At 52.9% G+C, this 15,508-nt stretch overlaps 1 protein-coding gene across 1 annotated transcript in view; it reads right to left on the bottom strand.

Moving 5' to 3' along the window:
• Cngb1 (cyclic nucleotide gated channel subunit beta 1) overlaps nucleotides 1–15,508 on the bottom strand; it is a 72,382-nt gene that overhangs the window by 20,927 nt on the left and 35,947 nt on the right. The window contains exons 19-26 of the mRNA XM_047527157.1: nucleotides 13,137–13,244; nucleotides 10,784–10,941; nucleotides 9,541–9,696; nucleotides 8,388–8,596; nucleotides 5,960–6,010; nucleotides 5,470–5,556; nucleotides 2,845–2,909; nucleotides 2,030–2,152 (exon numbers count right to left, since the gene is read on the bottom strand). Of these exons, the coding sequence (XP_047383113.1) occupies nucleotides 2,030–2,152; nucleotides 2,845–2,909; nucleotides 5,470–5,556; nucleotides 5,960–6,010; nucleotides 8,388–8,596; nucleotides 9,541–9,696; nucleotides 10,784–10,941; nucleotides 13,137–13,244 (957 nt within the window). The remainder of the gene's footprint in view (nucleotides 1–2,029; nucleotides 2,153–2,844; nucleotides 2,910–5,469; nucleotides 5,557–5,959; nucleotides 6,011–8,387; nucleotides 8,597–9,540; nucleotides 9,697–10,783; nucleotides 10,942–13,136; nucleotides 13,245–15,508) is intronic.

The following is a 15,508-nucleotide window of genomic DNA, read 5'->3' as shown; positions in this document are numbered from 1 at the left end:
GTGGAGAGAGAGCCCATAGAAGGGGAGAAGATCTTTGCCAGCTGCTCCTCAGACAGGGGGTTAATATACAGAACACATAAAGAACTCAAAGAACATAATTCGCAAATAAACAAACACACAAGCAAATAACCCATCCATCAATGGGTAAGAGAACTAAATAGACATTTCCCAAAAGAAGAAACACAGATGGTCAACAAATCTGTGAAAAAATGTTGAACATCTCTAGCAATCAGGGAAATGCAAATCAAAACCACACTAAGATTTCATCTCACTCTGGTCACAGAGGCAATTATCAAGAATTCTCAAAAATGCAAATAATAATAAAAGCTGGCAAGAATGTGGGGGAAAGGGTACGCTCATACAGTGCTGGTGGGATTTCAAATTAGTACAACCACTCTGGAAAGCAGTGTGGAGATTCCTCAGAAAACTAGGAATGGAACCACCATATGACCCAGCTATCCCACTCCCTGGTATTTGTCCAAAAGATCTAAAATCAGCTTACAATAGCAATACAGTCACTTCAATGTTTATAGATAGCAGCACAATTCACAACAACCTAATTATGAAATCAACCCAGATAACCATCAATAGATGAATGGATTAAGAAAATGTGGCATACATACACAATGGAGTTCTACTCAGCCATAAAGAAGAATGTGATTATGGCATCCGCGGGTAAATAGATGGAAATGGAGACCATCATGCTAAGCAAAATAAGACAGACTCAGAAAATTAAGGGTCAAATGTTTTCTCTCATAAATGGAAACTAGAGCAAAATTAGGGAAAGAAGGCCAGGGTGGGCTGGGATACCATAAAGAGAGGGAAGGAGTGGGGCAGAAGTTGGGAGGGATGGGAAAGGGAAGGGATATAGGTTGCAGGGCTCCGTTTGCTGCAGAACTGGACTCCTTCCCTTTGTACTGAGGGTCCTTCAGTCCTCTGCCTGCTGGTGAGGGCTTAGATGAATGAGTGAATGGATGAATGACCTAGCTACGGACTCAGGACCAGGCTGTGGGCGGGGTTAGCCAAGGGGAGCAGAGAGCAGGACCACAGGGACCTGGGGCTCACTGGGCCCTGGCCCCCCTCAGATGCTCCGCCCCACAGGGAGCATCAGAATCTCCCCGGCGCCTGCCTGGGCTGCCCTGGGCATCTCTAGGAAGGTGTGGCCCAATGGCCGTGGCCAGGGTAGTTAAGGTTGGGATGCGCACTGAGAAGGAGACGCCCTGGATCAGTGACCGCTCTATGTCCCCGCTCCAGCACAGCTGGAAGCAGGTGCTTGGAGGTGGGCCGGGGGCTGAGGGCTGGACTAGGAGCTTTCCACATCATCAGAGGCCGGGGGGTCTTGCCTGGCATGCACCAGACCCTGGGTTCCTCCCCTGGCCCTGCGGGGAGAGAAGAGAGCGTGGGGCAGTCCCCGATCGGGCACTGCTTGCCTGGGGACCTTCCTGTGAACTGAAACCACTCTAAAAGTGTGTATTAATTCAATCAATCAACACTTTTGCACCTTGGCCCTGACATTCCCCTTGTAAGAATTTGTCACGAGGACACAATCAGGCCGAGGACAAAGACGCCCGGGTGAGGATGTTCCCTGTGGCACCACGCGGCCCATGAAGCACCGTCGCCATCCAGGCACCGCCTGTAATCGGAATGAAGAGCAGGCTTCCCTGTCCCCAAGCCCCTCGCCCGGAAGCTGTGCTGAGAGGTGTCCTGTGGCCCCATTCCCAGCGGGCTGTGCTGGGCATGAAGGGGCAGATGCACCCGCACAGTGCACGTGCCAGCCCTCCTGGACCTGGGCATGCTGAAAGGACCCTTCTAGCGGGTCTCATTCCTGCCCGTACCCTCCGCCCGCCTACGCAGGCGCTCAGGACACGGAGCTCAGGAAGCCAGGCACTTGGCCCTTGAACCTGGTCATGTCCATGTCCGAGCAGTGCCTTTCCTTAGCAAAACAGTGGCCACGAGACTTCTTTCCAGGAGCCCGCAGGCTCTGGATTGTGAACAAGGAGAATGTCCCCCGGGAGGAAGACGGGCTCACCTGTTGCCCACGCCATCGTAAACCCAGTGAGTGGAGCCGATGCCCTGATAGGCCGAAGCCCAGTAGTAGAGGCAGGAGTTCACGTGCAGGCTGTAGAGCAAGTAGGTCGTGGTCCTGATGACCCTGCGGGCAGGGCGGGCGCAGGTGAGGGCACGGGGCAGCGGGGAGCCCGCCCTCTCCTCCCGGAAGCCCGCTTCACAGCTCCCCCCATTGGAACCACGAGGCCCCACCGAGGGCCGACACCTTGCCAGCGGGAACCAGCTGGTGGCAGTTAGGAATGGTGGCCCTAATGGGAACCTTGTCAAGACCTGGAATTGGGATTGGCCCAGGCAGGAAGAGCTACCTGTGCAGATGAGTTCTGGGAGAGTGGAGGGGACGGCACGGAGGGGACGGGCAGAGAGGTGGTGGTGACCTGGAGGCGGACAGGTCTGAGAGGTGCAAGGGCCTGTGGCCCCATGGTGTCCACGAGACACCACTGAGTCCCTACAGACCTTCCCCTTCCAGGAGAGCCACGGGGCTTCAGCTCCCCACACTGACCCCAAATGCTGGTGAGCGGCTGTGTCCACCTGTGTGGACCCCTGTCCCAAGTCACAATGGGAGGAAATAGGACATTCCTGACTCTAAAACATAAACATCCCTTCAGAGCAGAGGAGGCTGGGCCAGGAAGAGGCCCTGCTTCCCGTGGTGCTGAGGCCTGGAGGTCAGGGGCAGGAAAGGGGAAGCGGCTGACCGGCTGACCGTGGTAGAGAATGCTCTGTCCTGGGGTGGGTGTGTGTGTGTGAGTGTGCATGAGCGTGCGGCGTGCGCGGTCTCACCTGTACACGTAGGCCTTGCTGAGGATGGCTTCCAGGCGGTTGTTAAACTCGAAGAAGGCCATGTACTGGCAGGAAGGAGAAGGCGTCAGGGACAGATCCCGCTGCAGGGCTCCCTCCTTCCCCGCCTGCAGGATGAGCCCTTCCTCCTTGAGGGGACGGGGCTGGACAATGAGCATTCCAAACCAGAGGGCCTCGCCCTGGCCTGGGAGGCCAGAGGCTGCAGTTAGGAATCTGAGGACAGCGCCTTCCCTTGGAAATCACAAGGAATCATGGCTTCACGGTTTGCAGGTGACTTCTGGGGACTCCTAGACCTTCTGAATCCCATATCGAAACTTTCAGGGGTATATGCATCCCAAGTTAGGGACTCTGTTTTAAATGTTTACTTTTAAGGAAAACAATTTTATTAAAATGGATCGTTCCTAACACTTCTTCCTTACGTTCTTCAAAGACTTATTTATGGTAACAAAAGTATAACTACTCTTGTTTTCTGGGGGGTGCTGGGGATGGAACCCAGGGTCACACCTCCACTGAGATACATCCCCAGCCCTTTTTATTTTTTACTTTGAGACAGGGTCTCACAAAGTTGCCCAGGCTAGCCTCAAATTCTCAATCCTCCTGCCTCAGCCTCCCAAGTCACTGGGATTACAGGTGTGTATCACAGCACCAGGCCTAACTACTCCTTCTATTAAGCTCCTATTCTATGATTGGCACCTTGTATAACCACCTTATTTACTTATGAAGTATGTGGTATTAGCATCTATCTTCCTTCCTGCCTTCCTTCCTTCCTGGGTTCGGGGATGGAGCCCAGGGCTGCCACATGCTAGACAAGCAACAAGCACTGGCCACACCCCAGCCTCATAATTCTCCTGACAGAAAGTCTCATTCAGGGAAGTCCAGTAATATGTCCAAAGCCCATTCTGGAAAGTGAGAGTTGACATTTTCATATATATATATATATTTAGTTGCAGATGGACACAGTACCTTTATCTTTTTTGTGGTGCTGAGATGGAACCTAGGCCTCACATGTACTAGGAAAGTGCTCTACCATGAGCCACAACCCCAGCCCCAAGAGTCAACATTTGAACTCAGATCAGACTCCAAGCTGCCAGCTCTTTCTGTTGGGCTACATCCCCTCGAGAATCTTTCAACACATTTAGGTTTTGATATTTGAAAATAGTATCTATGCCAGGCGCAGTGGTACACAACTGTAATCCCAGCCACTCAGGAGGCTGAGACAGGAGGATCAGGAGTTCAAAGCCAGCCTCAGCAACGGCGAGTTGCTGAGCAACTGAGTGAGACCCTGTCTCTAAATAAAATACAAAATAGGGCTGGGGATGTGGCTCAGTGGTTGAGTGACCCTGAATTCAATCCCCCATACCCCTCCCCACCCCCCAAAAAAGAGAAGAGAAAGATAATAGTATCTCTGAAGAATTCCTAAAGGTATGCCAGCTAGTCTCCAGGGGCTCATTCCAATTTCCATCCAGAGTTTAAATTGGATAAAGAAGGGCTCTGGGCTTGGATCCCTCACCTCAGGTTCAAATGGATGCCTCCTCTGAGTCATGCTAAATGTCAGGCCTGGGTGTTGCGCAGGCTCACTGGGGCTACCTTGTGAACAAAGACGTGGATCTCACTTCCACATCTGGGGTAAATCTTGGCCTGTGGACCCAGCCTTCCTCCCTCCAATGTCTGGCTCTAAAGCAACCTCTGCAGCCCCCAGGAGGCTGGCCTGAGTCAGATAAGAATGGTGCCACTTACAGTGTCCCTCTTCCCCTTGGCAGCCAGGAAGCTCAGAGGCAGCTCCTGGACTCAATTTCACCAGGGCTCTTACATTCCTCCTATTTTCTCTGCCCTATTTCTCTGGGTTATTGATGTTATTACATTTCCCTTTTGTGTAAATCCCCCCATTTATTATTTTTGGGAAAGTTACCAGGCATCACATAGGAAGAGAGATGAATTTAAATGGATGGCTGGCAAAATTCATTGGGGGGATCCCAAGTGCTGAGTGACTGTCTATCCTGGTGACATTAAAGGACAGTTGCCAGGTCTCCAATGTCAGGCAGACCCTCCCTGGGACCCTGGATCTACCCAGTGAGTGGCAGGATGAACAACTGGACTGACACTGAGCACCAACCAATGAAGATGGGTGGTGGGTGGGGCCTTCACATCCATCCTGGCACTTCCCCCTCCTGCAACCTTGGGCGTGTCACCCAGCACCTCCAAGTGCGAGTGCCCCATCTCTTAGGTAGAGCTCATCATAAGCAGAACTCCACCCTTGATCAGCTCTTAATTACTGAAACAATAAAGCAGGAGACAGAGCGCCTGATCCAAATCCCGACCCGCTCCTTCTGTGTGCCCTGGGGCAGGTTCCTCAGGCTCTGAGGACGCCATAACGACCCACGTGGCAGGGTTGGGGAGCCAGCGTCTGGTTAGCCCCTGGACCAACACCTGGCAGCGGTGCCCCTGAATCCAGACATGCGAGGAGTGGGTGCTTTCCCCTGGCCACCTGCGAGGACGCCTCCCTCCCCAGGCCCCTGGGGGCGGACCTTAGGGGGACATTAAGATGGCAGCGCCTCTGTGCAGAGCGCAGAGCACTGAGCACAGGGGAAGGGAGGCTGCGGGTCTTACCTTTAAACAGCGGGGAAAGCGGAGGAGGGGGTTCAGGCCGAATTTCAAGTAGAGGAAGTCCAAGGGCAGGAGGCAGAGCAGGTCCATCTGAAGGCCCGGGGCCACCGAGGTATGCAAAATGAATAACCCAGGGCTGAGCATGAGCGGTGAGGGGCGTCTCCGCCTCCATGGGAAGTGAGCTCAGAGGCCCCAGGAGGGCCTCAGTCGGGGGACAGAGTACCAACCAACCAGCCCCTTGACTTCAACCTCAGTAGAAGCCCACGGGGGCAGCTCTGTAACCATGACCACGGCTGCCATGGGCTATTGGGAACCAGCAGGAGGGACTGACCCACTAAAAGATGGCCTTGTGGGCCCCCATCCTGTGTGGCCTCTGGGTCCTAGTGGCCTGGAGGACATTCCCACGGGAGATGGATGGCACCACATCCCTCCACATAGGGGTGACCATGGTACCCAGGGTACCGGGCACCAAGTCTAGCACCCTGGCACACACCTTAAATCGGCGGGACTTCAGGTAGTTATTTCGCATCTCCTTTTTGTCCATCTGAAAGAAAATGGAATAATGATGGTGACATGGGTGAGAGCTCAGGCCCAACCTGCGGAAGCCAAGGGGAGTCCTCGAAGAGCCCCTTCCCCTCCCAGCAACGGCCACACGTGGCCCCGGAGCCAGAGAGGACCAGCTGCGGAGGGCCTTGTCCAGGGTCACCCGGCTGACTTCTTGGGTGGAAACCAAGGATAACCGAGCTTCCCTCTGCACGTTGGTCTTCCCCGGATAACCTGCAACTTCTACTGAGCGGCTGGGGCTGATCCGACCAGCCAGGAGGTTGGCCTGGGAATTTTCTTTCCCCTAAGTTGTTTTAGAGGCAAAACCTCAACTTGTTCACACTCGGTGGAGCTGGTGCCGCTGGTGTGGAATTGTAGTTTCTCTGCTGTGTTGGGATGGAACCCAGGGCCTGGGGCACTCGGCGGCACCCCCAGCCCTTGATGTGAAATTTTAGGAAGTGGCTTGCACAGGGACATGGGGGACTAGGTCACCTGCTTTTTTTTTTTTTTTTTTTGCAGGGGGGGGATTGAACCCAGGGATGCTTTACCACTGAGCTGCTTCCCCAGCCCTTACTAATTGTTTGCACATTCTTTATTGGTGCATACAGTTGTACCTTATGGTGAGATTTGTTGTTACATAGTCGTCCATGTTCACAATAAAACAATATAATTTGGCCACTGTCACTCCTCGGCACTACCCGCCTCCGCCCCACCCCCATTCCTTTCTCTGTTCTATTGAGCTCCCTCAGATGTTTGTGAGTTCCCCACTTTCTTTTCCTTTTCCCTCTCTAGCTTCGACATGGGAGAGAAAACATATGACCCTCAACCTTCTGAGTTTGGCTTATCTTGCTTCACATGATGGTCCCTAGTTCCATCCATTTTCCTGCAACTGATATGATTTAATTGTCTCGATGGTTGAATAAGACTCCATGGTGTGTACATCACATTATCCATTCATCTGTTGATGGACACCTAGGCTGGTTTCATCGCTTGGCCTTTGTGAATTGTGCTGCTGTAAACGTGGGTATGCGTGTATCACTGTAGTGTGCTAGCTTTAATTCTTTGGGATTATACCACCAAGGAGTGGTATAGCTGGGTCGTATGGTGTTTCCATTCCTAGTCTTTCCGGGAACCTCCACACTGATTTCCATAGTTGTACCAATTTATAATTCCACCAACAGTGTAAAAGGGTTCCTTTTTCTCCACGTCCTCTCCAGTATTTATTATTGTTTGTATTCTTGATGGCTGCCATTCCGACTGGCATGAGATGAGATTTTAGTATATTGTTGGTTTGAATTTCCCAAACTGCCAGTGAGGTTGAACATTTTTTCATATATTTGTCGGACATTGGTATTTCTTCTTTTGACAAGTATTTGTTTAATTCATCTGTCCATTTCCCTGGCTAAATTGCTGAGGATGGCCTCAAACTTAGGATCCTCCCGCCTCAGCCCTCTGAGTTGCTGGGATTACAGATGTGCACCACTGCATACAGCTCTTTTTTATTTTTTATTTGGAGACAGGGTCTTACTAAGTTGCTGAGGGTAGCCTTGACCTTGCAATCCTCCTGCCCCCATCTCCTGAGTTGCTGAGATTACAGGTGTACACCAACACGCCAGCTGTCACCTGTTTTTGATATGTCACAGGCAGGGCCTTGGTTTCCTCCCTGGTAAGCAGGAGCTGGCCCAGAGCTCAGGGTCTCAAACTGGTCCAAGTGGCAGAGCAACAGCACACTCTCTGCAGGAGCCCCAGGCCATGCTGGTTGCCAGCAGTTACCTGAGCTGAGCGCCCTGCATCATCTCAATCTGCACAGCAATGCCACCAAGTGGGGACTATTACCAACCCCATTTTACAGATGAGAAAGCCAAGACTCAGAGGCAATTCAGTTAGGATTTTGTTGTTGTTGTTATTGTTGTTGTTGTTGTTTGGTACTGGGGATTGAACTCAGGGGCACTTGACCACTGAGCCACATCCCCAGTCCTATTTTGTGTTTTATTTAGAGACAGGATCTCACTGAGTTGCTTAGTGCCTCGCTTTTGCCGAGGCTGGCTTTGAACTTGAGACCCTCCTGCCTCAGCCTCCAGAGCTGCAGGGATTACAGGCATGCGCCACCATGCCCGGCCTCAGCTAGGATTGAACAGTTCATGTGACCCAAAGGCTATTCCCTGGACTCCTTCTCCATCCTTAATTCCACTGAGTGGTCTAGGAGCCACTTCGCCCGTGAACGATATTGGATGTGTGTAATTTGAACACAGGCAGGCAGCTGCTCCTGAGATCATCTTACTTATTTCATCATCTATCACAGCATCAGCGGTCAGTCCCCCAAAGGCTCTGACTAGGGATTCAGCCCTGGTCACCCTCGCCACCAGCCTGTGACTCACAATGATGTCGCCCCCTCGGACGAACTGCAGGCGTATCTGGAACACAACGATGTCCAGGAGGTAGATGAGGTCGCACAGGTAATCCATCAGCAGCCAGAGGTGGATGTTGTCCGGCGTCTGGTAGGGGAAGGCCCAGCGCACAGGGATCAGCCAGCAGTTCCAGTTCCAGGCCAGCACCACGAAGAACAGCCACAGGATGTACATGAGGTCTGCGGAGAGGGTGGGGGGAGCCGGCTAGAACCAGTCGGGGGCGGGGGGACCCTCAGCCTCCCACAGGGCCAGGTGAGGCTTCCGTCTTTCCAGGGGTCTGCCCCTTCTCCAAGTGCGTTGGGCGCTTTTGTAACTGTGCATGGGTGAAACTTTCTGTGCTTTAAGGGCAAATCCCCCCAGGCCCTAATGAATCGCACACTGAGGAGTCACAGGGGCAATTATTAGATAATAGACGCCTAACTAGAAACGCCTCTGGCTTTCATTCCTTTTGAAAATTTTCTAAGAAGATAATTCCTGCCTTAGTAAGTACTAAATGCAGGATGGACAGATGGATGGACAGACAGGGGGTGGGTGGATGCATGGACAACGTAGGTCTCCTAGTCATTTTAGAAGCCCAGGGGACACCAAGATTGGAGTCTTGCCCTCTAAAAGACTTCCTTTGTGACCTTGAGAAAGTCACTCTCTGGCACCTGCCCTGCTCTTCTCATAGTCACAGGAAAATGTCAGACAAAAGAGGCAGGGAGGGCCTTTGTAAACTGTAAAGTGCTGTCACGTACAAAGTGGCGTCACTCGAGGCCTATGGCATGGGCCTGAAGGGATGAGAGATGAATTCGCCTTGGATGTGGAAGAACCCTTCCCCTCCCGCTGAGAGCAGAAGGACTCCGTGAGGCAGAGCAGCAAGGCTCGGCCAAGAGTCCGGAGTCTTGGGTCTGGGCTGACTCACTGTGCTTTAGGCTGGATAATTCCTCTGTGCCTTACTTTGTCCACCCATAAAATGGGTTTGACCTTGTGTTCCCATTCCAGCAGCTTTTGTTGCTGTTTATTCTTAAGAATCCAGCGAGTAAGCGTGGAATCATTTTGAAAAGAGGTCACGAACCTGGGAGGACCCTGGCCTCACCCAACCCTCCCCACCCTCTCCCCCTGAAGCGGGGTGACAACTCACTGGTCAGTGGATCGATGCTCTGGGGGAACTTGTACTTCTTCCAGGGGCGCCGCTTGAACTTGCAGCAAAGCATGTCACAATAGTGTTCCTCCTCCACCTGCTCGGCTTCCGGGGGCTTCGCGGCTGGGGCTGGCTCTGGGGCTTTCTTGGCTGGGGCTGAGGGATGACGTGGGTGACCACCCAACCCAGCCCTGAGAAGCGTCACAACCCGCAGACCCTGGAACCAGAACTGAGGGGTCTCCCCACAACCTGCTGCAAGCCTCTGTGTGTGGAATCCAGCGTGCTCCCCTGAAGTGCCCCCCGAGTTCCCCTGAAGCGCCCCCAGCTCCCCTGAAGCGTCTCCCGAGCTCCCTCTGCAGCAGCCCTCCAGGGACTCTTATCAGCTACAACATTGAACTGCTTCTCAGGAGCCACCCCAGTGAGGTCCTCTTGGGCAAGGTGACCATTTCAGCTCAGGGTGCACTTGCCTATGTTTGGACCCCCTGGCTGCCCTCTGGGGATTTTGTACCCAGGGCCCTCATTTCCAGGGGCAGAGCACAGAAGGGCCCAAAGAATTCAGGGAAATGTTGCTCAGGCTTCTCAGAGCAGAAATCCTGGCTCCTTCATCTCTGCAAGGGAGACTCACTGGGCTCTCACCACCTGCCTGGGCAACTACCCTGCTGCTTTGGGTCACTGGGGCTTGTTGCTTACAGGTTCAATATGGCTATGTTTCTAGCTTTAGGACTGTGAAGTCAGGGTCTGGTAAATCCATTGTGGGCAACTTGAGTTCCAAAGTCCTTCTCTGGAAAGATCTAGAAAACTTTCCTGACAAGAAATCATGATTCTTATTTCCTCCTAAATCTTTGAAAGAAAGGAAATGTTCAGGTGGCCCCATAAGAACTTTTGAGGCACTGATGAATCTGAACAATAAGACTGTCTGCTGCCACAGCAGACTGCGGACACCATCTGAGTGTGACCATGAGACACAGCCCCAGGCCGGACCCCCACCTACCAGTGGGAACGGGGCAGAAGGGTCCACAAGGCAGATGCTCTCATGAGCAAGGTCGTGCTCATAACCTTGATCTTCTTCCCCTCCCAGATAGAGAACCTGTATCCACACGGCCCCAAGTCCAGAGCACAGGGATCTGGGCTTCTCCTCTGTATTCCAGTCATCCCCTTGGGGCCCCCTCACCATTAGTTGGCAGGGACTTAGGGGATCCCACCCTCTCTCTGGCCAGGTGGACCACCTGCAGCCCTGACTCACAGGGCTTGGGGCTCTCCTCGTCGGAGGTGACATCGGGGTCGATGAGCTTCTCCTTCACCTTCTCCGTCCGCTCCTTGAAGAGCTTTACCAGCTCCTGGAGCCGATCGTTGATGATGGCGCTATTCTGGCTGGCCGTGGAGGCTGCCCGGTCCTGGCCACTGGGGGAACAGTACACAGGCTGAGCAGAAAAGGACTGTGCCCAGCCAGAGCTGGGCAGTGTCTGGGTCTCACTTCCAGCATCCTGTCCCTGCTTCCCCAACAGTAGAAATGAGACCCTCTCCACTTTCTCTCAGGAGGAAATTCAGCAGGGGAATCATGCCCAGGTGCTCCGGCCCCGTTTGCAGAAGAGGTACCTAGGTGCCTTTGATTCAGAAGCCCAGTTCCGAAAACAACCTTTCATTCCATTTGTAGTTGAGGGGGAAAGTTTTGGAACGCAGTTCAGAGTTCAGCAGAATCGGGCGTTTAGACCCAGCTCAAGGTTCCCCTAAGATACGTGTCTGCCACAGCACAGAGAAGGGCCAGGTTCAGGGACATAGGAAATAACTAGGGGGAGAGGCAGTGGAGGCACGTGAGAGATCTCTGTACTTACAGGATCAGAGTTTATGCACTGACAGCAAAAGAGAGACAGAAAGAATGAAACCACCGGCTTTCCATCAGCATGAGGTGTCTGCCCTGGAAGGGGCACCCACGAGTGGCTGGGTCAGCTCGCGAAGCCCACTTTACTAGCAGGGCTTGCAGATGTCACATGTCAAGGTACAGAAACTCAAGTCAACCACCACTCTTGTGCTGAACCAAGGACATGGGCCTGAGAAGAGGTGGCATGCAGGTATGGCAGACACAGGAGTGCTCCCTGGCACCTGCTCCCTCCCGTGCTGAGTAGTGGCTGGGATGGAGCCACCCAGCCTGGAACTTCACTTCCGGGGGAGAGCTCACCATCGGAACGTGAGTAGATATGGGACATGCAACTCCAGGGCTCCTTGCTGAAGAGAGGCCTGCGGTTGTCCCTTCCTGATGGTGACCAATGGGAACTTGGAAGCCACATGGAAAAAGTGGCAGAGCCACTGTCGCCTGGGTCCCTAAATGACTGCATACAGCAGAACCTTCCACTGACCTGAAATATTCAACTAGGGTCATAACTAAGACATATGAGACTGCTTATTGTCCCCTCATCACTGAACCTTTAGGGAGTATTTGTTACAGCAGCTTAGCCTAACGAATACATGGGTGTCTATGTTGACCTCTTTGTGGGATTTCAAAGATAATTCTGTGTGTGTGTGTGTGTGTGTGTGTGTGCGCGCGCGCACGCGTGCATGCGTGCGTGCGCACAGTGCTGGGGATTGAACCCAGGCCTTTTGCATGCTAGGCAAGTGCTCTACTACTGAACTACATCCCCAACCCTTTATTTTATTTTTATTTTGAGACAGGGTCTTGCTCAGTCACCGAGGCTGGTCTCAAACTCGCAATTTCCTGTCTCCACCTCCCAAGTAGCCACTGTGCTAATAATAAAAATAAATAATGATTTTTATTATTTTACCTAACTTATGCCATATTTTCTGAGACTCGGTCCTGATCCTAACCTACCCCTACTGTATCAAATGTGTGCTAAAAAGGGCAACTGAACTATGGGTGAGGTTTAGGGGTTTTCCTGATTCTTCATCTCTGATGAATTTTCTATAACTCCGTTAAACACAAATGGCATAAAGTTATGAATAATTAAAAAAAAAAAAAAAGACCAGAAGGAGAAAGGCTATCCTGGCATCTCCTGTGGCTCACCTGGCTCATGGCTGCTGGGCGCATGGCAGGCATCCGGGTAACCAACATGCATCAGGGCCACTCAAATCCTTCAGAAACGCCTCCCATTGACCCAGCCTTGGGACAATTAGATGCCAGAGATCCCAGACCCAGTGCCACTACTGCAGTTTCTAACTGTGTTTTGCATATAAGGCGCAGCAGAATCCCCAGGGAGCTGGTGGGAATGTGGATCCCCAGGGCTGTGGCCTGAGGCTCTCAGCCAGCAGAACTCCACAGGCCTGGGGAGCTGAAGTTTTAACAAGCTTCCAAGATGGGGCCCACTGCAGATCCCGTGTCCTCTGTTTCCAATGACCCTCTTGAGGTCACTCTGAGCACTGCTGGCTGTTCACAGAGCCGGACCCAGAGTCGCAGTCCATTCTGCAGAGTTTGCCGGACTCCGGGACCAACCAGGAGCAGCCTGGGCAGAAGACCCAACCGCCTCACTGCTCCAAAGCCCCTGAAAGAAGTAGTTTCCCCAAAGCATCCATCCTCTAAAATCATCCACACTGCCCCACCTCCTCGTGGGTCCACCCTACCCAGACCCAAGGGGTGGCCCACTCACTCGGCCTCCTGTGGAGTGGTGGGGTCTGACCAGGCCACCACTGGGGACTCAGCTGGAGACAGGGCCTTGAGTTCTTCTTCCTCATCCTCGTGAGAGGGCAGTTTCTTCCTGCAGGGATACAGACAAGCAAGGCGCCTTCAGCGAGGGCGAAGAGAAATGACTTTGAGCCTGAGGACCACCTCGAGCCAGTTCTTAGGTAGAGGATGGAGGGAGAGGGGATGGTGCTGCCAAAGGGTCCTCATTTTGCTGGAGGGAGGCAAACAGGAAAAGAGAAGGACGGCCACCACCCTTGGACCTCGGCCTTGGCAGCTGCTTGCTCATCAGCCTGGCGGAAGGCTGAGCACACGGACTGGGTATCAGGCAAACTTGAGTTTGCAGCCAGCTGCGCCTCTGACCAGGGCATGACCTTGGCAAATTACTTAAACCCTCTGAGTCCCTCCATTTCCCCTCTCTATAAAACAGGGCTAAGGGGTGGGGATATGGCTCAGTGGGTAGAGTGCTTGCCTTGCAAGCAGAAGGCCCCGGGTTCTAATCCCCAGCACCACAAAATAAATAAATAAATAAATAAAACAGGGCTAAATCTACAGGACTGTGTGGGGCACTTGGGTCTCCCATGGATGGCCTTTTCCTTCCTGCTTCCAGTTCAAAGTCTCCCCCTCTGTTCTCTGTCCTGCACCCTTTTGCGGTATGACCTTGGGCAAGTCTCACCCTCTCCTGAATTCCAGGTTTTCTATCTGAATAAATGAAGACTAAATTATCCAGGGGTCCCCTGTCATTCAGAAAGGTCAAGTCGGCCACAGAATGCTGCATTTTGGAGCTAGTCGCATCTTGGCTGATGGTGCCTAGGCCTGAAAACCACCTGAATCTCAGGGACAAGAAGGTTCCTGCCCAGCCTGCCCCTGGTCTGAGGTCCACAGGTTGGCGTCTGGGTGATCTGATGGGGTAAGAGAGGTGCCTTTGATATTATTTGACATTGGCAGCTTAGGGGTGAATTCTTTGGATTTTTCCCACCCTTTGTCTCAACAGTGAGAATGAGTTGCTTGGCTGGGTTACCCCAAAACCTGGGAAAAGAGGAAAAGAGATGAAGAAAGAAATTTCTTAACATCAACAAGGAAGCCAGCCCCAGAATTAGAGAAAAAGTCCTGCTCAGGATAAAGTAGAATGAGTTGACGTTGAAGCATAAAGATAATTCTGGAGGACCTGCCCAGTCCAGTGTCTACCACTGGGAACGGCGTTTTATGGGTTAATGAATTAGGTGCTGGTGGAGAAGAACTGTCACTTCTTAAGGACTTGTATTACCCTATGAAACATAAAATATGGTGTTAGTATGTGAAACCAAGAGCTGGGGACATGGATATGAGCATCGGCACATGAAGCCTGGGCTATCCCCGCAGGACAAGTGTCAGAACGATGGTGACGTGAAGATGAGCCTTCAGCTCTTGAACCCGAGTGTGCGGTGGTTACACACGCAGCCAGACCTACACGGGAAGGTCGACTTTGGCAACACGAAGACAGATTGTCGGTCGGGAATGGCAGGACCAGAAAATAGTTAGAGAGGGGGCCCTGCTGTGGAGTTGGGGTGCAGTGCGGAGGACTCAGTTTGGTGAACAGAGACTGTGACTCAGGTCTGACACTGTGGAAGCAAACGGGTGTGGCCGGGCTCTAGAAAAGAGGCTCTGGGACCTGGACTTCCAAGGAAAGCCCACGATCACCTTCCACCAGGGCGCTCACTTCTGTGGGGCTCAACCAGAAATGGAATCCGGGAGGGGAACTTCGCCTTGTACCGGGGCCAGATGAGGACCTGCAGCTAGTGCCCTGCACCCAGGGGAAGTTGGACTCTCTGGCCTGGTCCCCACCACCCACCTCCCCAGCTGCAGAGCTGGAGAAGCCTTCCTCTGGCCCTGCCCTGGGAGACCTGCCCAGAGCAGCCCAACCCACAAACCCTCCCAGGAAGCTCACGTCAGCTGAGGTTCCTGCTCCCCACCAAGGACCAGTTGCAGGCTGGGCAGCAGGACACTACGGGCAGGGCCAAGCCCTCACCTACAGGTGCGACAGTCAAGTGGCACTCAGATGGAGTCTTGCCAGCCTTCTGGACCTGCACTCCCACTTTCACAATAGCTGAGAGGTGGACATAAGCTACCTGTCCACCCATGGGTGAACACAGTGTAGCACCTCACGGTGCGTCAGCGTTCAGTCTCAAGGGGAGACTGTCGTGTGCTACGATACAGGCACGACCATGACATGGCTCTGTGCCTCATGAAACAGAACAGTCACTGAAGAACAAACTGCATGCTCCCACCGACTCCAGGTACCTGAAGTAGTCAGTTCGGGGAAAGAGAAAGCGGGCTGGAGCTGGCCAGCTGGGAGGGGTG

The sequence above is a fragment of the Sciurus carolinensis genome, chromosome 16, assembly GCF_902686445.1.
Source record: "Sciurus carolinensis chromosome 16, mSciCar1.2, whole genome shotgun sequence".
NCBI classification, from domain to species: Eukaryota; Metazoa; Chordata; class Mammalia; order Rodentia; family Sciuridae; genus Sciurus; species Sciurus carolinensis.
This window is presented reverse-complemented; position numbering and strand designations above follow the sequence as displayed.